This window comes from Culex pipiens, chromosome 1, assembly GCF_016801865.2.
Source record: "Culex pipiens pallens isolate TS chromosome 1, TS_CPP_V2, whole genome shotgun sequence".
NCBI classification, from domain to species: domain Eukaryota; kingdom Metazoa; phylum Arthropoda; class Insecta; order Diptera; family Culicidae; genus Culex; species Culex pipiens.
This window is the reverse complement of record NC_068937.1, coordinates 2475433-2502747: the sequence shown is the minus strand read 5'-3', so window position 1 is coordinate 2502747 and position 27315 is coordinate 2475433. Positions and strand designations below refer to the sequence as shown.

The following is a 27315-nucleotide window of genomic DNA, read 5'->3' as shown; positions in this document are numbered from 1 at the left end:
TAGAGAGGCCACAATCTGGTCGTCGTGGACACGGCGGCGGTGCAGCAGCGGAAGAGGAACGAGTTCCTGCATCCGAGCAGCAGCAGCAGGAGGAGTCAGCAGCAGCGGCTGCGGAGGCAGCTGAGGCGAGAGACGGTCGTTGGTCGGTGGAAACGGCCCCGGAGAGTCGACTGCGGTCGGCGGACCAGTTTTCGACCAGGCCAGGTCGGAGACAACCCCCGTTGTTTACGTGGCTGGCAGCAGGCAGCACAACAACAACAACAACAAGCGCGCGCAAACGAGCTTCCCGCGCATCCCGCTGCGGGCGGCAGCCAGTGCGGCCAGTTCGGCGGTGAGTGCGAAAAGCGAGTTTTTTGTTTGCTTTTAGTTTTTTTTTTTTTTTTTTTTTCTCATAGTTTTTTTTTTCCTGTTAGTTTTTTTTTTTCTCATTTCTTCTGCGTTATTTTAGTCTTATTTTTGGTTTTGATTAGTTTTCTTCCGTTTTTTTTCCTCAATCATGGATCCGACCGAGTCGGAACACGAGGAATCTGATTTCGATTCAACCATTGATGGTGACGAGGACGTGGAAATGGAGGACTCTGTCTCGGGAGTTCCTTCAAACACCACCAACAGGGACCACTTCCTGAAGGATAAGGATGCTGACGGTAAAGGGGGATCCACGGACGGGTCTAAGAGGAAGAAGCGAAAGCGTCCTAAATCAGATCCGAATCCGGTTCCCCCTCAACCACCGATTCCTCCCTTGACTCCAGACCCGATTCCTCCCTTGACTCCAGAACCGATTCCTCCCAATCCAGATCCAATTCCTCCTAAAACACCGGTGCCGAATCCAGATCCAAATCCCCCCCCGCCCCTGAATCCTCATTCCCAAAAACCGATTCCTCGTCCTCGTCAGTATCAAGAGGGATCGCAAACGGAATGGGTGGTCTTCTTCCGGCCCAAACAGAAGCCGTTAAACTTTGTACAGATCACCAAGGATTTGCAGAAGCACTATCCTGGGGTGGTCGAATGTACCAAGCTGAACAAGAGCAAGCTCCGCGTGATCGTGAACTCCGCGGTGCAAGCTAATCAGATCGTTACTGATCTGCGGTTCAGCATTGAGTACCGTGTTTGGATTCCGGCCCACAAAGTCGAAATCGATGGCGTGGTGACCGATGACAGTCTGTCGCTTGTCGACCTCTCAAGGGCGGTGGGACGCTTCAAGAACCCTAAACTTCCAGCTGTGGAGGTACTCGAGTGCCGGCAACTGGGCAACGTCACCTCCGAGGGTGGCCAGAAGAAGTTCATTCCTTCTGCCTCGTTCCGGGTGACTTTTGCAGGGTCAGCTCTGCCGGACTACATTGAGCTGTACAAGCTTCGGCTTCCAGTTCGATTGTACGTTCCGCGAGTGATGAGCTGCGAAAACTGCCAGCAGTTGGGACACACCAAGACCTACTGCAGCAACAAGAGCAAGTGCTCAAAGTGCGCCGGCCCCCACAAGGACGTGGATTGCCAAAAGCAGGCTGAAAAATGCCTGCTTTGTGGCGGGGAACCGCACAAAACTCGGCAGTGCCCAAAGTACAAGGAGCGCGAGGACAAGATGAAGCGATCCTTGAGGGAACGCTCCAAGAAGTCCTTCGCGGAAATCCTTAGTCAGGTGACCCATCCCAATCGCTTCGCTCCTTTGGCGGACGAAGATTCGGGGGACGAAGAATCCGATGTGGAGGTCCTCTTCCAGAGAGACGAGGAAAGTGACTCTTCCGGGCCAAACCCGAAGCGCAACAAGGCTTCCAAGTCCAGGAAAGCCGCTGGCGGCAAGGGTAAGGAAAGTGACTCGTTGAACTTCGAGGAGGATTTTCCTTTCGGTCCGTCGGGTAAGCCCGCTCCGAAGCCCGCTCCGAAGCCGACACCGAAGCCGGCACCGATTCCTCTCAAACCGCTGAAGCCCGTTCCCAAGCTGCCAAAGATCCCCCTAAAAACGGTTCCTCAACCGAATCCGATCACCGATGCCTTCAAAGGAGTCCTTCCTTTTTCCACAATCGTGGAATGGCTGTGCTCTTTTGTGAGTGAACCGACGCGTTTAATCATAAAGCGGTTTGAGCCTCTCGCTAGACACATCGGGAAACAGCTTGCTAGCACGATGCCCCTCTTGTCGTTCATTTCCTTTGATGGGTAATACACCAAAAACGAAAAACGGCATCTCCTTTCTACAATGGAATTGTAGAAGTTTAACCCCCAAGTTAAACGATTTTCAACAATTCGCATTCGAACGGGACTGTGATGTGTTTGCGCTGAGCGAAACGTTTCTTATCGGAGATGAGACGCCAGCTTTCCGGGGGTACAACATCATCACAGAGAGCAGGACAGGGCCAAATAGAGGTGGAGGCGTACTGATTGGGGTCAGGAAATGCCACACTTTTAGAAAGGTCACGCTCCCGAAGCTAGGAGGAATCGAAGCAGTCGCAGTACAGGCCAGGATCAGAGGACTGGACATTTGCATTGTGTCCGTCTATGTTCCCCCACAGGTGTCGTTAACTCGACAAAAGTTGTGGGGTATGCTTGAGCTGTTGCAGGCACCGCGACTGGTTCTGGGTGACTTTAATCTTCACAGCACCGAGTGGGGAAGCCACAAGACAGACCCTCAAGCATATCTGATTCATGAACTGTGCGACGACTTCCAGATGACCCTCCTAAACAGGGACAAGCAAGTTACGCGGATTGCAACACCACCAACGCCAACTTCGTCCGGTACGAAGGCGAGTGCCATCGACTTGTCGCTCTGTTCCAACAGTTTGGCAGTTCTCTGTGACTGGAACGTGCTCCAAGATCCTCGTGGCAGTGATCATTTGCCGATCGCTATTCTGGTTAGCCATGGCCCACAGCAATCGACAACGGTGGAGATGCCTTACGATCTGACGCGAAATATCGACTGGAAACAGTACGCGGAGGCAGTCTCCATTGGAGTTGAGTTGCGAGCAGGGTTGGCACCGCTTGAAGAATATGCGTTTCTGGCTAATTTGATCTATGACAGTGCGATACAAGCTCAGACGAAACCCGTCCCGGGACCGTACATCCGAACGCGCCCTCCACTTCCCTGGTGGGACAAGGAGTGTACGGATCTCTCGGCGGCCAGGTCTGAAGCTTATGTGGACTTTTGCAAGTGTGGAATCCGAGCGAACTTCCAAAAGTACAGAGCTCTTGATCGCAGGTACAGTAATACTCTGAAGCGGAAGAAGCGAATGTACTGGCGGGAGTTCGTTGAAGGACTACCAGCAGATACGTCCATGAGCACTCTGTGGCGCGTTGCGAGGGCCATGCGTAGAGGTTCCGTTCCGAACGAGAGTGTGGAAAAATCGGACAAGTGGATATTGGATTTCGCCAAGAAGGTGTGCCCGGACTCGGTGCCGACACAACCATCATTCGACGTTGTTGATGGGAGCGATGCTAATCCTCCCTTCTCGATGGTAGAGCTCTCCATAGCACTATTGACGGGCAACAACACTGCTCCTGGTCCGGACAAGATCAAGTTCAGCTTGCTGAAAAATCTTCCGGACGTCGCCAAGCAGCGTCTGTTGAAACTGTTCAACACGTTGGTGGAGCAGAACGTAATTCCACACGAATGGCGACAGGTCCGGGTGGTTGCCATTCAAAAGCCCGGTAAGCCGGCATCCGACCACAACTCGTATCGTCCAATCAGCTTGCTGTCGTGTCTACGCAAGTTGCTGGAGAAGATGATCCTCGACCGCCTCGAACCATGGATGGAACGAGAGCACTTGCTGTCAGACACGCAGTATGGCTTCCGGAGAGGCAAGGGAACAAGCGACTGTCTAGCCTTGCTGGCCACAGGGATCGACATAGCCCGTGGTAAGAAACAGCAAATGGCTTCTGTCTTTCTAGACATCAAGGGTGCATTCGATTCAGTCTCCATCGATGTGTTGGGAGTAAAGCTGCGGCGGAGCGGTCTCAATCCGACGATGTGCAACTTCCTCATCAACCTGTTGTCAGAAAAACACATGCACTTTGTGCAAGGTGATCTGGCAATCACCCGGATAAGTTACATGGGTTTGGCACAAGGCTCACGCCTTAGCCCATCCATGTATAACTTCTACGTCAGCGACATCGATGATTGCTTGACCGGAGACTGCACCCTTATACAGTACGCAGATGACGCAGTGGTTTCAATCGCTGCCAAGAAGGAAGTCGATCTGCTAGAACCCTTGCAAGATACCCTGAACAACTTGGCCCATTGGGCAGTTGGAAAGGGTATTGAATTCTCTCCGGAGAAGACGGAACTGGTCGTTTTTACGGGGAAGCATGAACCGCCGCAGCTCAATCTTTCTCTCTCGGGAAAGACTATCGAGCAGTCGGACCACTTCATGTACATGGGTACCATCTTCGATCAAAAGGGAACATGGGGGAAGCACATTAACTACCTGAAGCAAAAGTGCCTGCAAAGAACTAATTTTCTGCGCAGCGTCTCTGGCAACCGGTGGGGTGCTCATCCTTCTGACCTGCTTCGACTGTACAAGACAACGATACTCTCGGTGCTGGAATATGGCAGTTTCTGCTTCCAGTCAGCTGCGAAATCACGCTTGTTGGTTCTCCAGCGGATACAGTACCGATGCCTTCGCATTGTCTTGGGATGCATGCACTCAACTCACAACATGACCCTCGAGGTCTTGGCGGGAGTGTTGCCTCTGCGAACTCGTTACTACGAACTGTCTTACCGGTTCCTGATCCGGTGTGATTACAGGAATAAACTGGTAATTGACAATTTTGAAACGTTGCTGAACCTTCACGTTGAGTCTCGGCGCATGCTTCTATATTATGACTTTATGTCATCGTGGGAGTGGAGCCCGAGCACAACGGTACAGCGCACGCCTCCGTTAACCAGCAGCACCCTGATTGGCTTCGACACGTCCATGAAAGCCGATACTCGCGGCATCCCAAACCATCTTCTGCGGGGAGTTGTACCGTCGATCTTCGCATCTAAGTACAACCATGTTCCTCCAAACAACAGATTCTTCACCGATGGCTCCAAGCTCGACGGCTGTACGGGCTTCGGTGTTCATCATGAATCTCATCAGCTGTTCTTTAAGCTGAAGGACCCGAGTTCGGTTTACGTCGCAGAGTTAGCCGCGGTTTACTGCGCACTGCGAATCATCGAGACCATGCCACCTGACCACTACTTCATCTTCACCGATAGCTTTAGCTCTGTTGAGGCTATCCGGTCTCTGAAGCCGACCAGGGAGTCTACGTTTTTCCTCACGGAAATACGTAAGACTTTAAACAACCTGGCGGCTCAGTCATTCAGCATCACGGTGGTATGGGTCCGCGCTCATTGCTCGATTCCGGGTAATGAGAAAGCGGACTTGCTCGCCAAGAAGGGTGCTGAGAGTGGAGACATTTTTGAAAGGCCAATTAGCCTACAAGAATGCTACGGTTTTCCGAGGCAGCGTGCGCTCCTGGATTGGCAAACACAATGGGACGGCGACACCAAAGGACGTTGGATGTATTCCATACGACCTAAGGTGCAAAGAAAAGCCTGGTTCAAGGGAATGGACTTGACGCGTGGATTCATCAGAACGATGTCCCGCCTTATGTCGAACCATTACTCGTCCAAGGCTCATCTTTACCGTATCAACATGAGTGATACGAACTTATGCGACTGTGGGCATGGTTATCAGGACATCGACCATCTCGTATGGGCGTGTCCAGATCACCAGGCTCACAGAATTAAGTTGAAAGATACCCTCAGGGCCCGAGGAAGACCACCAGAAATCCCGATGCGAGACGCGTTATCTCAACTTGACCTTGATGTTCTCTATCCGATCTATCAGTTCCTCTCAGATTCCAAAATATCCATTTAGTTTTCTTCCAGTTTGTTTTTCTTCAGTTAGTTTTCCTTCTGTTAGTATAACTCGCCTTCGTACAAAGCCGTCGTTTCTGGTTGCACCGGAAGCAAAGCAAGAACGCCCCAGCAGCTGGACACCGAGTTGCGGCTGAGGACAAAACGCAAAGGCCAGCAGAGCCAACCAAGACCCCTACACAATCCCCCTTCCCTTCCCACGCCTCGTCTTTAACATCAATCCCTTCCCTACTAACCCCGAGTAGGCCGCGGGTAATCGGCTCCCCTCCCACTAACATTTACACACAAGATCCTCTGTAATTATTAAGCCAAATGTAATTACAAAAGCCGACTCGGTCCTAACCAGGTCCCAGTACCGAAAAGGACCTAATAAAAATAATTTTATGAAAAAAAAAAAAAAAAAAAAAGTCTCGTTCCTCCATTCCAGTTTGACAGCTTGCCCAGAGCAGACGTGTGTCCATTGAGCGCGTTTTTGACGGTGTTTTGCCTTCCTCACTTAGGTAAGGCTATAATCCTGCTCTAAAAATGAACTTTTTATTAAAAGCTCGAAGACCCACCTTCATATACACATATCGACTCAGAATCGAAAACTGAACAAATGTCTGTGTGTGTATGTGTGTGTGTGTGTGTATGTATGTATGTGTTCAAAAATCTTGCCAAGTTTTCTCAGCACTGGCTGAACCGATTTTGATCGAACCAGTTGCATTCGACTTGGTTTAGGCTCCCATACATCGCTATTGAATTGTTTGAAGTTTCGATAAGTAGTTCAAAAGTTATGTATAAAAATGTGTTTTCACATATATCCGGATCTCAATTATATGCATGTAAACGATGTCTGGATCCATCATCCGACCCATCGTTGGTTAGGTAATCGAAAGACCTTTCCAACGAGTCCACAACATTGAAGATCTGGCAACCCTGTCTCGAGTTATGACCACTTAAGTGATATTTATGTACTTTTTTGAAGCCGGATCTTACTTAAATGTATGTAAACGATGTCCAGATCCATCATTCGACCCATAGTTGGTTAGGTAATCAAAAGACCTTTCCAACGAGTCCACAACATCGAAGATCTGGCAACCCTGTCTCAAGTTATGACCACTTAAGTGATATTTATGTACTTTTTTGAAGCCGGATCTCACTTAAATGCATGTAAACGATGTCCGAATCCATCATCCGACCCATCGTTGGTTAGGTTATCAAGAGACCTTTCCAACGAGTCCACAACATTGAAGATCTGGCAACCCTGTCTCGAGTTATGACCACTTAAGTGATATTTATGTACTTTTTTGAAGCCGGATCTCCCTTAAATGCATGTAAACGATGTCCGGATCCATCATCCGACCCATCATTGGTTAGGTAATCAAGAGACCTTTCCAATGAGTCCACAACATCGAAGATCTGGCAACCCTGTCTCGAGTTATGACCACTTAAGTGATATTTATGTACTCTTTTGAAGCCGGGTCTCACTTAAATGCATGTAAACGATGTCCGGATCCATCATTCGACCCATCGTTGATTAGATAAACAAGAGACCTTTCTAACGAGTCCACAACATCGAAGATCTGGCAACCCTGTCTCAAGTTATGACCACTTAAGTGATATTTATGTACTTTTTTGAAACCGGATCTCACTTAAATGCATATAAACGATGTCCGGAACCATCATCCGACCCATCGTTGGTTAGGTAATTAAGAGACCTTTCCAACGAGTCCACATAATAGAAAATCTGGCAACCCTGTCTCGAGTTATGACAACTTAAGTTATATCTGTGTACTTATTTTTCTGGACCTAAAAAAATAGCTGAAATATGTGTCCAAACCACTCATATTACCCATTGTTGGTAAAAAGTGAGGAAGGCATCAACCACACAGGTGGATTCAGTTAGTTTTTTTTTAAACTTTCGCTGACGGCCATGGCGGCGGCCGCGACGGCGGAGAGTGAGTGGACGGAGCATAGGGCTGAGGATGGAAGGCCGTTCTACTGGAACGCGGCCTTGAAGAAAAGTGTGTGGGAGAAACCGGACGGTTTCCAACCCAAAACGCAGGCGGCGACGGGCATGGAGATGGAAGACTCCGAAGGAGGAGGAGAGGACGGGGGCGAATTTCGTCCCGTGATCAAGGTTCGGCGCAGGAAGGCTAAGGAGGAGATCAACGACGGCAATGGCCAGGAAGTGGAGAAACTGCTCAGCAACAACAAGTTCAGCCCGCTAGCGGAGAAGAGCAACAACAACAACAATGCGAACCCAGCAGCAGAAAAAACCACCCCCGTGGTACCAGCACCCGGCAAGTCGGCCGGGGAGAAGAAGCAGCCGCCGCTGGTGGTGAAAGAAATGAGCTTCGCCCGCCTTGCGAAGGTGATGTCGTCATGTGATGTCCAGCCGGAACACAAACTGACGCGGTATGGCACCAAAATTACGTGCTTCTCGAGCGACGACTTCGACGCGGTGCAAGCCCACTTGAAGAAGAACAAGGTGCAGTTCTACACGCACGGAAAGCGCCGTGCGAGGCCGGGTAGTAATACGAGTTCTCCCAAACGTGGAACCGGATTGCATCAAGGACCTGCTTTAAGACGGAACATCTACTGGACGCCTTGGCAGCAGCTTCCCTCTATCGAAGAGACGCCTTTCATCGTGCTCTTCCCCGAGCTGGAGTACGAAAATGAAGAGGCCAGTCGTCGTACGGTGAACTGCTTGCAGCTTCCGTGGACGAAATGTACCCATTTTAAGAAGCTTTCTACAGTGACAGTGGTTTTGAAAGCACTATCATCCGGAGCCGCCAGCACGGAAGGCTGAGCCGGACGCAGTTCAGGAAAAGCCGAGGCAAGACCTGCTCGGACCAAGATTGTTGATTTCTTGGGATATGTCATTTTTGACATTTTTTTTTTTTGCCTTTTCTTTGTTATGTAATTCCTGAAGACCCACCGACCTGAACTGGTATCTGCACCAGGCCCGTGATACTGACGTAGCTTGCTGAAGCCGCCACCAAATGTTTGGTGGCGCTGTTTCGGGAATAACATTTCAGAGGGTCACAAATCAAAATATAATAAGTCTTATTTAATTTTTTGGAAAATAATCCTGTAGCTGCTCGTATTGATTCTTTTCATTTAAATAAACCATAAATACCGCCAACAACAATATATGTTTAGCATCAGGTCTCAGGCAAAGCTTCCCAGCAGGTGTCTTTTTCAAATCCTCTGAAATGTCTTCCGCAAATTCTTATTTGGCCAATGAACTTACAGATCATCATAATGTTAATTTAAATCTTCAATTTGAGGCGGTTGAGCTCAACCATGTTGTTGGAAAACCATAAGAGCGAGTCCACGAACAGGGCATAGCCCATTGTTAGGGACGTTATGGGGCTCACGTTGTGGGGCTTTACAAAAAAGCATGTTTTTGAGTCAAACAAACCAACTTCTATTGTACCCCGTGGTTTGAATGTGTTGGTAAATTTTCGTCAAGAAAGCCAAAACAGCTGTTTTTAGACATAAAAGTTCAAATTTAGAAACTAATTTTGTTGTTTTGTGTCTATTCCTACTGAAACAAATTAAAAAATATTCAAATATTGTGCAAAAACATTGCTAAAATCACTTCTCAATTCACCCCATGTGTTTCGATTTGCCCCGGATAATGGTACACATTTAATTTCATTTTAACTAACGAAACAAAAATAAAGAAAAAAAATATTTTCGTCCTTTCGATTTTGCGCCCTTTTCGTCATGTTACTCCCCATAATTTTGACACTAGACACCAAAACTTTTTTTTTTTTTTTTTCTCATAAAATTATTTTTATTAGGTCCTTTTCGGTACTTGGACCTGGTTAGGACCGAGTCGGCTTTTGTAATTACATTTGACTTAATAATTACAGAGGATCTTGTGTGTAAATGTTAGTGGGAGGGGAGCCGATTACCCGCGGCCTACTCGGGGTTAGTAGGGAAGGGATTGATGTTAAAGACGAGGCGTGGGAAGGGAAGGGGGATTGTGTAGGGGTCTTGGTTGGCTCTGCTGGCCTTTGCGTTTTGTCCTCAGCCGCAACTCGGTGTCCAGCTGCTGGGGCGTTCTTGCTTTGCTTCCGGTGCAACCAGAAACGACGGCTTTGTGTGAAGGCGAGTTATACTAACAGAAGGAAAACTAACTGAAGAAAAACAAACTGGAAGAAAACTAAATGGATATTTTGGAATCTGAGAGGAACTGATAGATCGGATAGAGAACATCAAGGTCAAGTTGAGATAACGCGTCTCGCATCGGGATTTCTGGTGGTCTTCCTCGGGCCCTGAGGGTATCTTTCAACTTAATTCTGTGAGCCTGGTGATCTGGACACGCCCATACGAGATGGTCGATGTCCTGATAACCATGCCCACAGTCGCATAAGTTCGTATCACTCATGTTGATACGGTAAAGATGAGCCTTGGACGAGTAATGGTTCGACATAAGGCGGGACATCGTTCTGATGAATCCACGCGTCAAGTCCATTCCCTTGAACCAGGCTTTTCTTTGCACCTTAGGTCGTATGGAATACATCCAACGTCCTTTGGTGTCGCCGTCCCATTGTGTTTGCCAATCCAGGAGCGCACGCTGCCTCGGAAAACCGTAGCATTCTTGTAGGCTAATTGGCCTTTCAAAAATGTCTCCACTCTCAGCACCCTTCTTGGCGAGCAAGTCCGCTTTCTCATTACCCGGAATCGAGCAATGAGCGCGGACCCATACCACCGTGATGCTGAATGACTGAGCCGCCAGGTTGTTTAAAGTCTTACGTATTTCCGTGAGGAAAAACGTAGACTCCCTGGTCGGCTTCAGAGACCGGATAGCCTCAACAGAGCTAAAGCTATCGGTGAAGATGAAGTAGTGGTCAGGTGGCATGGTCTCGATGATTCGCAGTGCGCAGTAAACCGCGGCTAACTCTGCGACGTAAACCGAACTCGGGTCCTTCAGCTTAAAGAACAGCTGATAAGATTCATGATGAACACCGAAGCCCGTACAGCCGTCGAGCTTGGAGCCATCGGTGAAGAATCTGTTGTTTGGAGGAACATGGCTGTACTTTGATGCGAAGATCGACGGTACAACTCCCCGCAGAAGATGGTTTGGGATACCGCGAGTATCGGCTTTCATGGACGTGTCGAAGCCAATCAGGGTGCTGCTGGTTAACGGAGGCGTGCGCTGTACCGTTGTGCTCGGGCTCCACTCCCACGATGACATAAAGTCATAATATAGAAGCATGCGCCGAGACTCAACGTGAAGGTTCAGCAACGTTTCAAAGTTGTCAATTACCAGTTTATTCCTGTAATCACACCGGATCAGGAACCGGTAAGACAGTTCGTAGTAACGAGTTCGCAGAGGCAACACTCCCGCCAAGACCTCGAGGGTCATGTTGTGAGTTGAGTGCATGCATCCCAAGACAATGCGAAGACTTCGGTACTGTATCCGCTGGAGAACCAACAAGCGTGATTTTGCAGCTGTTTGGAAGCAGAAACTGCCATATTCCAGCACCGAGAGTATCGTTGTCTTGTACAGTCGAAGCATGTCAGAAGGATGAGCACCCCACCGGTTGCCAGAGACACTGCGCAGAAAATTAGTTCTTTGCAGGCACTTTTGCTTCAGGTAGTTAATGTGCTTCCCCCATGTTCCCTTCTGATCAAAGATGGTACCCATGTACATGAAGTGGTCCGACTGCTCGATAGTCTTTCCCGAGAGAGAAAGATTGAGCTGCGGCGGTTCATGCTTCCCCGTAAAAACGACCAGTTCCGTCTTCTCCGGAGAGAATTCAATACCCTTTCCAACTGCCCAATGGGCCAAGTTGTTCAGAGTATCTTGCAAGGGTTCTAGCAGATCGACTTCTTTCTTGGCAGCGATTGAAACCACTGCGTCATCTGCGTACTGTATAAGGGTGCAGTCTCCGGTCAAGCAATCATCGATGTCGCTGACGTAGAAGTTATACATGGATGGACTAAGGCGTGAGCCTTGTGCCAAACCCATGTAACTTATCCGGGTGATTGCCAGATCACCTTGCACAAAGTGCATGTGTTTTTCTGACAACAGGTTGATGAGGAAGTTGCACATCGTCGGATTGAGACCGCTCCGCCGCAGCTTTACTCCCAACACATCGATGGAGACTGAATCGAATGCACCCTTGATGTCTAGGAAGACAGAAGCCATTTGCTGTTTTTTACCACGGGCTATGTCGATTCCTGTGGCCAGCAAAGCTAGACAGTCGCTTGTTCCCTTGCCTCTCCGGAAGCCATACTGCGTGTCTGACAGCAAGTGCTCTCGTTCCATCCATGGTTCGAGGCGGTCGAGGATCATCTTCTCCAGCAACTTGCGTAGACACGACAGCAAGCTGATTGGACGATACGAGTTGTGGTCGGATGCCGGCTTACCGGGCTTTTGAATGGCAACCACCCGGACCTGTCGCCATTCGTGTGGAATTACGTTCTGCTCCACCAACGTGTTGAACAGTTTCAACAGACGCTGCTTGGCGACGTCCGGAAGATTTTTCAGCAAGCTGAACTTGATCTTGTCCGGACCAGGAGCAGTGTTGTTGCCCGTCAATAGTGCTATGGAGAGCTCTACCATCGAGAAGGGAGGATTAGCATCGCTCCCATCAACAACGTCGAATGATGGTTGTGTCGGCACCGAGTCCGGGCACACCTTCTTGGCGAAATCCAATATCCACTTGTCCGATTTTTCCACACTCTCGTTCGGAACGGAACCTCTACGCATGGCCCTCGCAACGCGCCACAGAGTGCTCATGGACGTATCTGCTGGTAGTCCTTCAACGAACTCCCGCCAGTACATTCGCTTCTTCCGCTTCAGAGTATTACTGTACCTGCGATCAAGAGCTCTGTACTTTTGGAAGTTCGCTCGGATTCCACACTTGCAAAAGTCCACATAAGCTTCAGACCTGGCCGCCGAGAGATCCGTACACTCCTTGTCCCACCAGGGAAGTGGAGGGCGCGTTCGGATGTACGGTCCCGGGACGGGTTTCGTCTGAGCTTGTATCGCACTGTCATAGATCAAATTAGCCAGAAACGCATATTCTTCAAGCGGTGCCAACCCTGCTCGCAACTCAACTCCAATGGAGACTGCCTCCGCGTACTGTTTCCAGTCGATATTTCGCGTCAGATCGTAAGGCATCTCCACCGTTGTCGATTGCTGTGGGCCATGGCTAACCAGAATAGCGATCGGCAAATGATCACTGCCACGAGGATCTTGAAGCACGTTCCAGTCACAGAGAACTGCCAGACTGTTGGAACAGAGCGACAAGTCGATGGCACTCGCCTTCGTACCGGACGAAGTTGGCGTTGGTGGTGTTGCAATCCGCGTAACTTGCTTGTCCCTGTTTAGGAGGGTCATCTGGAAGTCGTCGCACAGTTCATGAATCAGATATGCTTGAGGGTCTGTCTTGTGACTTCCCCACTCGGTGCTGTGAAGATTAAAGTCACCCAGAACCAGTCTCGGTGCCTGCAACAGCTCAAGCATACCCCACAACTTTTGTCGAGTTAACGACACCTGTGGGGGAACGTAGACGGACACAATGCAAATGTCCAGTCCTCTGATCCTGGCCTGTACTGCGACTGCTTCGATTCCTCCTAGATTCGGGAGCGTGACCTTTCTAAAAGTGTGGCATTTCCTGACCCCAATCAGTACGCCTCCACCTCTATTTGGTCCTGCCCTGCTCTCTGTGATGATGTTGTACCCCCGGAAAGCTGGCGTCTCATCTCCGATAAGAAACGTTTCGCTCAGCGCAAACACATCACAGTCCCGTTCGAATGCGAATTGTTGAAAATCGTTTAACTTGGGGGTTAAACTTCTACAATTCCATTGTAGAAAGGAGATGCCGTTTTTCGTTTTTGGTGTATTACCCATCAAAGGAAATGAACGACAAGAGGGGCATCGTGCTAGCAAGCTGTTTCCCGATGTGTCTAGCGAGAGGCTCAAACCGCTTTATGATTAAACGCGTCGGTTCACTCACAAAAGAGCACAGCCATTCCACGATTGTGGAAAAAGTAAGGACTCCTTTGAAGGCATCGGTGATCGGATTCGGTTGAGGAACCGGTTTCGGGGGGATCTTTGGCAGCTTGGGAACGGGCTTCAGCAGCTTGGGAACGGGCTTCGGTGCCGGCTTCGGAGCGGGCTTTCCCGACGGACCGAAAGGAAAATCCTCCTCGAAGTTCAACGAGTCACTTTCCTTACCCTTGCCGCCAGCGGCTTTTCTGGACTTGGAAGCCTTGTTGCGCTTCGGGTTTGGCCCGGAAGAGTCACTTTCCTCGTCTCTCTGGAAGAGGACCTCCACATCGGAATCTTCGTCCCCCGAGTCTTCGTCCGCCAAAGGAGCGAAGCGATTGGGGTGGGTCACCTGACTAAGGATTTCCGCGAAGGACTTCTTGGAGCGTTCCCTCAAGGATCGCTTCATCTTGTCCTCGCGCTCCTTGTACTTTGGGCACTGCCGAGTTTTGTGCGGTTCCCCGCCACAAAGCAGGCATTTTTCAGCCTGCTTTTGGCAATCCACGTCCTTGTGGGGGCCGGCGCACTTTGAGCACTTGCTCTTGTTGCTGCAGTAGGTCTTGGTGTGTCCCAACTGCTGGCAGTTTTCGCAGCTCATCACTCGCGGAACGTACAATCGAACTGGAAGCCGAAGCTTGTACAGCTCAATGTAGTCCGGCAGAGCTGACCCTGCAAAAGTCACCCGGAACGAGGCAGAAGGAATGAACTTCTTCTGGCCACCCTCGGTGGTGACGTTGCCCAGTTGCCGGCACTCGAGTACCTCCACAGCTGGAAGTTTAGGGTTCTTGAAGCGTCCCACCGCCCTTGAGAGGTCGACAAGCGACAGACTGTCATCGGTCACCACGCCATCGATTTCGACTTTGTGGGCCGGAATCCAAACACGGTACTCAATGCTGAACCGCAGATCAGTTACGATCTGATTCGCTTGCACCGCGGAGTTCACGATCACGCGGAGCTTGCTCTTGTTCAGCTTGGTACATTCGACCACCCCAGGATAGTGCTTCTGCAAATCCTTGGTGATCTGTACAAAGTTTAACGGCTTCTGTTTGGGCCGGAAGAAGACCACCCATTCCGTTTGCGATCCCTCTTGATACTGACGAGGACGAGGAATCGGTTTTTGAGAATGAGGATTCAGGGGCGGGGGGGGATTTGGATCCGGATTCGGCACCGGTGTTTTAGGAGGAATTGGATCTGGATTTGGAGGAATCGGTTCTGGAGTCAAGGGAGGAATCGGGTCTGGAGTCAAGGGAGGAATCGGGTCTGGAGTCAAGGGAGGAATCGGTGGTTGAGGGGGAACCGGATTCGGATCTGATTTAGGACGCTTTCGCTTCGTCCTCTTAGACCCGTCCGTGGATCCCCCTTTACCGCCAGCATCCTTATCCTTCAGGAAGAGGTCCCTGTTGGTGGTGTTTGAAGGAACTCCCAAAACGGAGTCCGCCATGTCCACGTCCTCGTCACCCTCAAGGGTTGAATCGAAGTCGCATTCCTCATGGTCCGACTCGGTCGGATCCATGTTTGCGAAGAAACGCGATAAACTAAACGAAAATGAAAATTATGAAACTAAACGCAAAAGTAAAAAAGCAGAAAAGAAAAAAAAAAACTAACTGAGAAAAAAAAAACTATGAGAAAAAAAAAAAAAAAAACTAAACGCTAACAAAAAACTCGCCTTTCGCACTCACCGCCGAACTGGCCGCACTGGCTGCCGCCCGCAGCGGGATGCGCGGGAAGCTCGTTTGCGCGCGCTTGTTGTTGTTGTTGTTGTGCTGCCTGCTGCCACCCACGTAAACAACGGGGGTTGTCTCCGACCTGGCCTGGTCGAAAACTGGTCCGCCGACCGCAGTCGACTCTCCGGGGCCGTTTCCACCGACCAACGACCGTCTCTCGCCTCAGCTGCCTCCGCAGCCGCTGCTGCTGACTCCTCCTGCTGCTGCTGCTCGGATGCAGGAACTCGTTCCTCTTCCGCTGCTGCACCGCCGCCGTGTCCACGACGACCAGATTGTGGCCTCTCTGACCACCGGAACGGGCTTGTCCGCTCGCACACGCCTCGGAATCGCCGTGAAAAACGCGCCAAACACACCGCGAAAAAACACGACTAGCCGCTGAGACTTCTGCCGGAGCAATGACACCAAAACTTTGGTACTTTTTAGGCTTCAGTGAGATTGTATGCAGATTTTTTTTTTTTCTCATAAAATTATTTTTATTAGGTCCTTTTCGGTACTGGGACCTGGTTAGGACCGAGTCGGCTTTTGTAATTACATTTGACTTAATAATTACAGAGGATCTTGTGTGTAAATGTTAGTGGGAGGGGAGCCGATTACCCGCGGCCTACTCGGGGTTAGTAGGGAAGGGATTGATGTTAAAGACAAGGCGTGGGAAGGGAAGGGGGATTGTGTAGGGGTCTTGGTTGGCTCTGCTGGCCTTTGCGTTTTGTCCTCAGCCGCAACTCGGTGTCCAGCTGCTGGGGCGTTCTTGCTTTGCTTCCGGTGCAACCAGAAACGACGGCTTTGTGTGAAGGCGAGTTATACTAACTGAAGGAAAACTAACTGAAGGAAAACTAACTGAAAGAAAAACTAAATAGATATATTGGAATCTAAGAGGAACTGATAGATCGGATAGAGAACATCAAGGTCTAGTTGAGATAACGCGTCTCGCATCGGAATTTCTGGTGGTCTTCCTCGGGCCCTGAGGGTAACTTTCAACTTAATTCTGTGAGCCTGGTGATCTGGACACGCCCATACGAGATGGTCGATGTCCTGATAACCCTGCCCACAGTCGCATAAGTTCGTATCACTCATGTTGATACGGTACAGATGAGCCTTGGACGAGTAATGGTTCGACATAAGGCGGGACATCGTTCTGATGAATCCACGCGTCAAGTCCATTCCCTTGAACCAGGCTTTTCTTTGCACCTTAGGTCGTATGGAATACATCCAACGTCCCTTGGTGTCGTCGTCCCATTGTTTTTGCCAATCCAGGAGCGCACGCTGCCTCGGAAAACCGTAGCATTCTTGTAGGCTAATTGGCCTTTCAAAAATGTCTCCACTCTCAGCACCCTTCTTGGCGAGCAAGTCCGCTTTCTCATTACCCGGAATCGAGCAATGAGCGCGGACCCATACCACCGTGATGCTGAAGGACTGAGCCGCCAGGTTGTTTAAAGTCTTGCGTATTTCCGTGAGGAAAAACGCAGACTCCCTGGTCGGCTTCAGAGACCGGATAGCCTCAACAGAGCTAAAGCTATCGGTGAAGATGAAGTAGTGGTCAGGTGGCATGGTCTCGATGATTCGCAGTGCGCAGTAAACCGCGGCTAACTCTGCGACGTAAACCGAACTCGGGTCCTTCAGCTTAAAGAACAGCTGATAAGATTCATGATGAACACCGAAGCCCGTACAGCCGTCGAGCTTGGAGCCATCGGTGAAGAATCTGTTGTTTGGAGGAACATGGCTGTACTTTGATGCGAAGATCGACGGTACAACTCCCCGCAGAAGATGGTTTGGGATACCGCGAGTATCGGCTTTCATGGACGTGTCGAAGCCAATCCGGGTGCTGCTGGTTAACGGAGGCGTGCGCTGTACCGTTGTGCTCGGGCTCCACTCCCACGATGACATAAAGTCATAATATAGAAGCATGCGCCGAGACTCAACGTGAAGGTTCAGCAACGTTTCAAAATTGTCAATTACCAGTTTATTCCTGTAATCACACCGGATCAGGAACCGGTAAGACAGTTCGTAGTAACGAGTTCGCAGAGGCAACACTCCCGCCAAGACCTCGAGGGTCATGTTGTGAGTTGAGTGCATGCATCCCAAGACAATGCGAAGACTTCGGTACTGTATCCGCTGGAGAACCAACAAGCGTGATTTTGCAGCTGTTTGGAAGCAGAAACTGCCATATTCCAGCACCGAGAGTATCGTTGTCTTGTACAGTCGAAGCATGTCAGAAGGATGAGCACCCCACCGGTTGCCAGAGACACTGCGCAGAAAATTAGTTCTTTGCAGGCACTTTTGTTTCAGGTAGTTAATGTGCTTCCCCCATGTTCCCTTCTGATCAAAGATGGTACCCATGTACATGAAGTGGTCCGACTGCTCGATAGTCTTTCCCGAGAGAGAAAGATTGAGCTGCGGCGGTTCATGCTTCCCCGTAAAAACGACCAGTTCCGTCTTCTCCGGAGAGAATTCAATACCCTTTCCAACTGCCCAATGGGCCAAGTTGTTCAGGGTATCTTGCAAGGGTTCTAGCAGATCGACTTCTTTCTTGGCAGCGATTGAAACCACTGCGTCATCTGCGTACTGTATAAGGGTGCAGTCTCCGGTCAAGCAATCATCGATGTCGCTGACGTAGAAGTTATACATGGATGGACTAAGGCGTGAGCCTTGTGCCAAACCCATGTAACTTATCCGGGTGATTGCCAGATCACCTTGCACAAAGTGCATGTGTTTTTCTGACAACAGGTTGATGAGGAAGTTGCACATCGTCGGATTGAGACCGCTCCGCCGCAGCTTTACTCCCAACACATCGATGGAGACTGAATCGAATGCACCCTTGATGTCTAGGAAGACAGAAGCCATTTGCTGTTTTTTACCACGGGCTATGTCGATTCCTGTGGCCAGCAAAGCTAGACAGTCGCTTGTTCCCTTGCCTCTCCGGAAGCCATACTGCGTGTCAGACAGCAAGTGCTCTCGTTCCATCCATGGTTCGAGGCGGTCGAGGATCATCTTCTCCAGCAACAGTTCTCCCGCTGTGCTCTTGTGTGACGGACGTGTGGCAGCCGCACGCTCGCGGCCTTGTTTACGTTTGGAGGTGTCGTGTTTTGCGGGTCAAAAGTGCCGATAGTGGCCGTCGTGGTGCTTTCGGTGGACTTTCCGCCCCAACATTCCGAGGAATGGAGGCGAACGAGCGCAAAAGGAAGAAAGAGGACGATAGCAACGTGGAGCAGAATCTGCTCAACAACAACAAGTTCAGCCCGCTAGCGGAAAACAACAACAATGCCAGCCCAGCAGGAGGAGGGGACGTCCCGGCGGCTCCAGCACCCGGCCAGTCGGCAAGTAAACAAAAGCAACCACCTTTGGTAGTGAAGAACACCACGGATTTTTACAAGCTCGTGGCGATAGTGGAAAGTTGTAAATTTGGTTTCGACCCGATTTACAAACTAACCCGATTTGGAACCAAAGTGACCTGCTTCTCTGTCAATGATTTTGACAAGTTGCAAGAGCTCCTCAAGAAGAAGAAAGTGGAATTCTACACCCACGGCCGAAGAAGCGAACGATTTCACCGGGTCGTTCTTCGTGGTTTACCTGATGAACTGAAACCGGATGAGGTCAAGTACCTGCTGAAGAGGGATCTCAAGCTGGACGCGCTGGAGGTGCATGTCATCAAGCGGAAGGAAAAGTCCACCGTGGACGAAACTCCGTACATTGTGGTCTTCCCCAAGGGATACACCAACCTGAAGAAGCTCGCTACAATGAAAGTTGTGGCAAGCACTATCATCCGGTGGGAGGCCTACCAGAACAAGCGGCCGAACGTGACCCAGTGCAGGAACTGCCTGCAGCTGGGGCATGGAACCAGGAACTGTCACCTCAAGGGGAGGTGCAACAACTGTGGGGGTCCCCACAAGACGGACGAGTGCAAAGTCCAGGAAGACGATCCGAAGCGGTGTGCCAACTGCTCTGGAGCCCACGAAGCCACGGACCGCAGCTGCCCCAAGCGTGCGGACTTCATCCAGAGGCGCCAGCAGGCGGCGAAACCGAAACCGCCGGCAAGGAAGGCGGAGAAGCAGAGTCCAGCAGTTCCAGCGTTCACGCCGGCGGAGTTCCCACCGCTGCCGGGCGCAGTTCCGGACGTGAAGCCAAAGGATCGCCCTCGACCCGCAGGAAGCAGTCAAGTAAATACCGGCGCCGGCGCCGGTGCCACTCCCACGGCGGAAGGAGAGGAGGTGCTCTACAGTTCGACTGAGCTGTGGCACATTTTTAACGAGTACAGCGCCAGGTTCCAGACCTGCAAGACCCGCGTGGACCAGTTGAGACTCGTCAGTTACATGCTCGGCAAATACGGCGGAAAATGAGTTTTTTTTAATGTATTATATTTTTTTATGAACCGTCCTCGGTCCTAACCTGGTCACAGCACCTAAACGGACCTAATAAAAATAAGTTAAGAATAAAAAAAAAAAAAAAATCTTCTCCAGCAACTTGCGTAGACACGACAGCAAGCTGATTGGACGATACGAGTTGTGGTCGGATGCCGGCTTACCGGGCTTTTGAATGGCAACCACCCGGACCTGTCGCCATTCGTGTGGAATTACGTTCTGCTCCACCAACGTGTTGAACAGTTTCAACAGACGCTGCTTGGCGACGTCCGGAAGATTTTTCAGCAAGCTGAACTTGATCTTGTCCGGACCAGGAGCAGTGTTATTGCCCGTCAATAGTGCTATGGAGAGCTCTACCATCGAGAAGGGAGGATTAGCATCGCTCCCATCAACAACGTCGAATGATGGTTGTGTCGGCACCGAGTCCGGGCACACCTTCTTGGCGAAATCCAATATCCACTTGTCCGATTTTTCCACACTCTCGTTCGGAACGGAACCTCTACGCATGGCCCTCGCAACGCGCCACAGAGTGCTATTGTATGCAGATGACAGCCGAAGCATCTCCGTGATCTGCACCTAAAAGGACCAGAAAAAAATAAGTTATGAAGAAAAAAAAGAAAAGATTGGTCCTAACCTAGTCGGTGGGACCGCTTGCCTATCAATGCTGAAACTGGTAGTGAAACTTACTTATATGATGTTGAAATAATTTCGAACAAAAAAAAATATGCGGTCTAACTGGAACCTAATTCCTAAATGATTTTTGGAGAACGATTGCGACTTATTAAGTTAAGTTAGAATCGTTTGTGGAATATTTCTCCTACTTTTCTGATTAATTTTTATCTTGGCTGGAAAGCCCAGTGTGGCACGAGTACATAGGTATATTATTCCGAATTGCTTGATTTATTATGTAGTAGTTACTGCCTTACCAGGCTTAGTAACTATTTCAAAAACAAGGATAATATGTTATTTTTTTGAAAGAAATCCAACGTCGTAGTTGGGGTTAAAGACAGAATATGAAATTATTCAAACATGTTTCTCTACCGATAAACAGAGGTTTAGCATTTCTCCACGTCTACAGCAAAACTCCAATAGTTTGACACTTTGAATTTCGAAATTGTAAATCAAACCGCAAATTTCACCAGACAAAAATCGTTTATTAATCAAAACCCCACCCTAACTGACGATGACGTTCGGGAACGGATTCTGCTTGGACACAACCAGCTTGTTGTGCTGGTGGCTGATGTACCCCTTGATGCGGCCCTCGTAGATCAGGTTCGCCACGATGCAGTGCGTTTCGTCCATCGTGAGATCCTCCTCGCCGGAGGTCCACTGCAGCGCCGTCAGGAACGCGTTCAGGTCAATCTGGTGCGTCTGGAGAATCAGGTAGACCTTCTTGAACAGGTTCCGGTAGGCGAGAATCTTGAGCTTTTCCACGATTAGGTAGATTCCGGCGTTGATGAAGAACGACTCGTGCTGCTGGATGACCTCGTCGAACCGGCGCACGTTGCCCTCTTTAAGGGCCACGGTCAGGTCGTGAAACTGCAGCACGTTGTACCGCTGGAGCACCTCCTTCCGGGGCATGTACCCGAGCAGCATCTTAACCGGAACCAGGTAGATCAGGATGAGCCGTTTGTTCCGGGCGAACCGCCGCGGACAATTCTCAAAAGCGAAGCTCAGATACTCATCCGCGTTCCGATAGTCCGAGTCGAACATGGCCTTCCTCCCCGCAAAGTACTTGTACGTGATCCGCTGCGCCAGGCTGAACGATTCCTTAAAGTTGGACGATTCGATGGCCCGGATCAACGGCTTGCACAGGTTCAGCTTGTTTATCCGGAAGTACACCTTGAACAGCTGGTTCACCAGGTTCAACATCCCCAGCCGCTTCGTGTCCGCGTCCGAGGCCCGGTTGTCCGCCGCACAAACCCGAAAACACCCCATCAAACACTCCGCCGCCTTCTCCAGAATCTCCCCCGGCTTGGACGTCTTGATCTGCTCCTCGCACTTGGCCGCCAGCCGGCGCAGGTCAATCGCCACCGTGTACATCACCGGCAGGAACCAGTTTTCGTCCTTCAGCACCTGCAGCATCTTGACCACGGCCTGGATGCAGTTCGTCTGCTGCCGGTAAGCTTCCGCGTAATTCCGCGGTTCCGCCGTCAAGTGGTGCAGCACTTTCAGGTGGCACGCGACCACCTCGTCCAGCGGCGCATCCAGCTGCCGGTACACGGCCGTCTCCGGGTGCTCGTGCACGTGCAGCGACGGATTGTTCACGTGGTGGTCCGCCAGGGAGAGGAGCCGTGCCACGGCCACCCCCTCGCCGGCGTTCCAGACGCGCTGCACCGAGTTTAGGTAGTGGAAGAGGTTCATCGTGGGTGTTTTGACGTTTTTCAAGCTGAAAAAAAGGTCGATTATCAAACCAGCTCAAAATGAACCGAAATCCAACCTACCTTAGCAGAATTCCAATCTAGCACATGTCACCTGTACGATCCGCGTAATTTCTCAAATTTAAAACACAAATTTCAACGTAAAATCCACACTTTTTCCGACGAGCATCGAAAGGATCGATTTTTTGCCCACTTTTTGCCGTCTAGCGCTACAAATGTTTTGACCTGTTTTGACAGTTTCAATTTTATGGCGGTTTTATGGCACGCACGTACACAAACTCGCGCCGTCGAGGTTTGAATGTGTGCGTGCGCGCGCTGGGTGGTGTGAAAGAGATGGGTAGAATTAGTGAGCGAGAGGGAAATAGAAGCGACATCTACGTTTGAAAACACGCAAGCTTGGGTACAGTGAGGGGGCGATTTTGAGAACAGGGAAATTGATAATTAAATTATTATTTCCAGAGTTTTTTTTTTGAATGACCAATAAACTATTGTCTTTCATATGTTTATAGGACCTAATAAAAAAAACTCTAGTTTTATTTGATATGATTCAATTAATTTGGTTTGGAGGCTGTCAATGAAGACATCGTCTTTTGTTTTTTTTTAATATGAAAAATTCCAATTACTTATGTACAGTTCTAGACTTTTTTGATTAGGTCCTATAAACATATGTAAACATTGAGTGTGTCCCTTTCACACCTTATGTCAAAGTCCATCGGAGTAAGCGGGATACACTCAATGTTTACATTTGTTTATAGGCCCTTATCAAAGAAAAGTCAAGAATTGTTTTTATGAATTTTATTCAATTTACAAGCCAACACGAGCTTGGCAGAGCTCGGTAAAAAGGCATGAAGTGGCAGAATAAAGTGTTTTTTTTTATTCAACTTCCAAAGTGTCATTATTTTAGTTCGAATCGAAAAACTGACTTTATTTTCGGATTACATAAAGAATCATCAATATTACCATAATTATTTCCCTAACAAGTTTCTAGTTTTTTTTATGAAAAGGATTAAAAACTATCCCTAAATTTCCAGGCAATTTCAGTACACTTAATGCAAGGAAAATATCGGGAATTTTATTGGCAAACCGAAAAAAATCTAAGCAACAAAACCAGTTCTAAACAAATTCAATTTGTTCTTTATCTTTTTCTCTTTTAGTTAAATTTCAGTAGAAAAGCAAATACATTTAAAATTTCAAGCCTACTTTTTCAAAATGTATTACGAAAAGTTTCGGGAAAATGTACAGTTATGCTTGTGTCAAAAACTGTAAACTATTTGAATATTTAAAGGCACATTTTATTCTATAAGATGCCTCCTTATGATTAGATTAGATTAGATAAGATGCCTTTTTCAGAATAGTCTCAGAAAAACTTGAAAAACTTGCAAGTATCCCATTTCATCCCAAATAGCTTAAAAATTAAATTTTCAAGCTTTGGATATTTTCTTCATAAATGGTTAAATTATGATTATATTTTTGAGCAGACATTTTTTCAACTTTTATTTTCCAAATATTAATCAGGTATAATAATTTGCCAGCAGGACTGAATAAATTATTTTTTTTTAAATTAGTATGTTTTAGCGGACAAAAGATACCAACTAAATCTTTCGGATTTTGTTTTGTTTGATTAATTCTCGTCTATCTTTCAAAATAATACTTTTAAATATATTTTAAATATCCATTAGTCCTAATTTTCAAAATGTTTTAAGCTCTTAAGATCATTAGTTGTGATTTCGAAGCTCTGACTATATTTTTTCCCCCAAATGATGAGAAAATTTCACAAAGGTTTCTTGGTTTTTGACATCAAAAATCGGTTATTTTTTCCACCATATTGTCGAACCAGCATTGTTAAATGGAAAATTGTAAAGATTTTTTTCACGAATTTGTATATATTTTTTCAATGAAGAACGAGGATGAAAATTATTTTCAAATCTTGAATATTTTTTTATAGGCTTTACCTAAACCTTTTTAGGTCTGTATAGTATTATAAATATTGATGAGTTAATGATAGGAAAATTAAATCTTAAAAAAAATAATTGATTTTTGGGTCATTCATCTGGCCTGGAAAACTATAACTTGAAAACGGTGCACTTCATGCAAATTTTTACGCAATAACTTTTTGGAGGTGAAGTTTGTCAGAATTTAGATATAATAAAAACAGAATGAGATTTTTTCCGTATCTCAATATTTTTTGAAAAGTTGTTATCATAACCTACTTCTTTGTAGAAGACACCAAACCATTTAATCAATCATTAGCCCCTTCTAAAATAACGGATTTTAGAAAAAAAAAAAAACAATCATAACGCTTTGGTATGAACAGCTTACAATTTTGTATGAAGAATTTTTTTTTCTAAAAAAAAAATGTCTTTTTTGAAAAATTGTGGAAACGGTTCATCAAAGTTCATAACAAATAAAATGAAATTCGATTTGCAAAAACCTAGAAAATTCACTCATTTAATTTTTTTATAAAGATTAAAATGAAATGATTTTATACGAAGTTATTTTTCAACAAATCATATATAAAAATATTGCAAAAAAGTAAAAATATGTTTTTCAATTTTCCTCATTTTTGTAACAGACATTCAAGAATTCTACGAGCTCACACTGCTGGACGACTCGAAATCAATCCAGCAAAAGACCGCCGAAACGTTGCTAATTGCCAGCAAGTGGGAACAGGACAATGCCGTCAAAGCGAACGAGGTAAGTCAAATATTCGCGTTAAATTGTTTAACGACTGTTTAAAGAACAAAATCTCCCACCTCACTACTGAAAAAAAAGCAACAAGTGAGTTATCCTCTCAGTTCGTTCGTTGGTAGTGATTTTATCGTGGTTCCTCCCACCCCGTAATTAAAAATAGTACATCTTTTGAATGCAATCTTAATTTCATTCCACTCTCGCTCTCTGTGAAGGCAAAAATAAAAACGACTTTATGAGCCCCCCACCCCTTTCTCAAAACCCCCAACTTAATGTACTCCACCCTCTCTTTCCCCAATTTCCACTGTTTTTCTTTTCCTTTTTTCCCCCGTGTGTTCGTATTGTGTATTCTAGAATGGCACCACCACCACCAACACCAACAATCATGTCCCCAAACCCCCAATGGCAAATGGCAACAAAAGGCAGCAACTGCAACCTCAATCGCCGCCCCTCCAGCAGCAGCAAGAGCATCTCGAAAATCAGGTAATTTCATGGGAAATTCGGAGATAAAACCCTGCAATTTTTGCTGCATTCTGCTGCCATGCTTCACTTGTGACTGTGTTAGTTTTAGCGTGTAGTATCGTTTACACCACCTCGCACACACTAATCTTGTTAACGCTTCTAACCTTAGTAGGCTATGCTAAAATCCGCTGTCGTCCTTCACCCTTGCTGTTAGCTATTAGAGTTGCCTTGGATTAGCTTCGAAAATCAATGACTTCGTATTTAGTTACACTTTGATCGCAAAATTGTCAAAATTGTCAAAATTGTCAAAATTGTCAAAATTGTCAAAATTGTCAAAATTGTCAAAATTGTCAAAATTGTCAAAATTGTCAAAATTGTCAAAATTATCAAAATTGTCAAAATTGTCAAAATTGTCAAAATTGTCAAAATTGTCAAAATTGTCAAAATTGTCAAAATTGTCAAAATTGTCAAAATTGTCAAAATTGTCAAAATTGTCAAAATTGTCAAAATTGTCAAAATTGTCAAAATTGTCAAAATTGTCAAATTTGTCAAAATTGTCAAAATTGTCAAATTTGTCAAAATTGACAAAATTGACAAAATTGACAAAATTGACAAAATTGACAAAATTGTCAAAATTGTCAAAATTGTCAAAATTGTCAAAATTGTCAAAATTGTCAAAATTGTCAAAATTGTCAAAATTGTCAAATTTGTCAAAATTGTCAAAATTGTCAAAATTGTCAAAATTGTCAAAATTGTCAAAATTGACAAAATTGACAAAATTGACAAAATTGACAAAATTGACAAAATTGACAAAATTGACAAAATTGTCAAATTTGTCAAAATTGTCAAAATTGTCAAAATTGTCAAAATTGTCAAAATTGTCAAAATTGTCAAAATTGTCAAAATTGTCAAAATTGTCAAAATTGTCAAAATTGTCAAAATTGTCAAAATTGTCAAAATTGTCAAAATTGTCAAAATTGTCAAAATTGTCAAAATTGTCAAAATTGTCAAAATTGTCAAAATTGTCAAAATTGTCAAAATTGTCAAAATTGTCAAAATTGTCAAAATTGTCAAAATTGTCAAAATTGTCAAAATTGTCAAAATTGTCAAAATTGTCAAAATTGTCAAAATTATCAAAATTGACAAAATTGACAAAATTGACAAAATTGACAAAATTGACAAAATTGACAAAATTGACAAAATTGACAAAATTGACAAAATTGACAAAATTGACAAAATTGACAAAATTGACAAAATTGACAAAATTGACAAAATTGACAAAATTGACAAAATTGACAAAATTGTCAAAATTGTCAAAATTGACAAAATTGACAAAATTGACAAAATTGACAAAATTGACAAAATTGTCAAAATTGTCAAAATTGTCAAAATTGTCAAAATTGTCAAAATTGTCAAAATTGTCAAAATTGTCAAAATTGTCAAAATTGTCAAAATTGTCAAAATTGTCAAAATTGTCAAAATTGTCAAAATTGTCAAAATTGTCAAAATTGTCAAAAGTGTCAAAATTGTCAAAATTGTCAAAATTGTCAAAATTGTCAAAATTGTCAAAATTATCAAAATTGTCAAAATTGTCAAAATTGTCAAAATTGTCAAAATTGTCAAAATTGTCAAAATTGTCAAAATTGTCAAAATTATCAAAATTGACAAAATTGACAAAATTGACAAAATTGACAAAATTGACAAAATTAACAAAATTGACAAAATTGACAAAATTGACAAAATTGACAAAATTGACAAAATTGACAAAATTGACAAAATTGACAAAATTGACAAAATTGACAAAATTGACAAAATTGACAAAATTGACAAAATTGACAAAATTGACAAAATTGACAAAATTGAC

At 46.5% G+C, this 27315-nt stretch overlaps 2 protein-coding genes across 11 annotated transcripts in view; one reads left to right on the top strand and one right to left on the bottom strand.

The window, feature by feature from the left end:
• The window catches only part of LOC120415082 (disks large 1 tumor suppressor protein), a 106119-nt gene that overhangs the window by 23050 nt on the left and 55754 nt on the right, over positions 1 to 27315 (top strand). For 8 of the 10 annotated variants that reach the window (XM_039576487.2, XM_039576494.2, XM_039576490.2 and 5 more), the window contains exons 4-5: positions 24874 to 24995; positions 25344 to 25472. In XM_039576487.2, the coding sequence (XP_039432421.1) occupies positions 24874 to 24995; positions 25344 to 25472 (251 nt within the window). The remainder of the gene's footprint in view (positions 1 to 24873; positions 24996 to 25343; positions 25473 to 27315) is intronic. The other 2 variants (XM_039576493.2, XM_039576492.2) reach the window with 1 other exon arrangement.
• Positions 21054 to 22521, bottom strand: LOC120415084 (PCI domain-containing protein 2 homolog). The gene is made up of 2 exons (XM_039576500.2): positions 22365 to 22521; positions 21054 to 22309 (listed from the first exon to the last, which is right to left on the bottom strand). The coding sequence occupies exon 2, from the start codon at positions 22282 to 22284 to the stop codon at positions 21094 to 21096; it is 1191 nt and encodes a 396-aa protein (XP_039432434.1). The 5' UTR covers positions 22285 to 22309; positions 22365 to 22521; the 3' UTR covers positions 21054 to 21093.

Coding starts and splice junctions, on each gene's coding strand:
- LOC120415084 (XM_039576500.2), bottom strand. CDS start 22,284: ATGAACCTCTTCCACTACCTAAACTCGGTGCAGCGCGTCTGGAACGCC.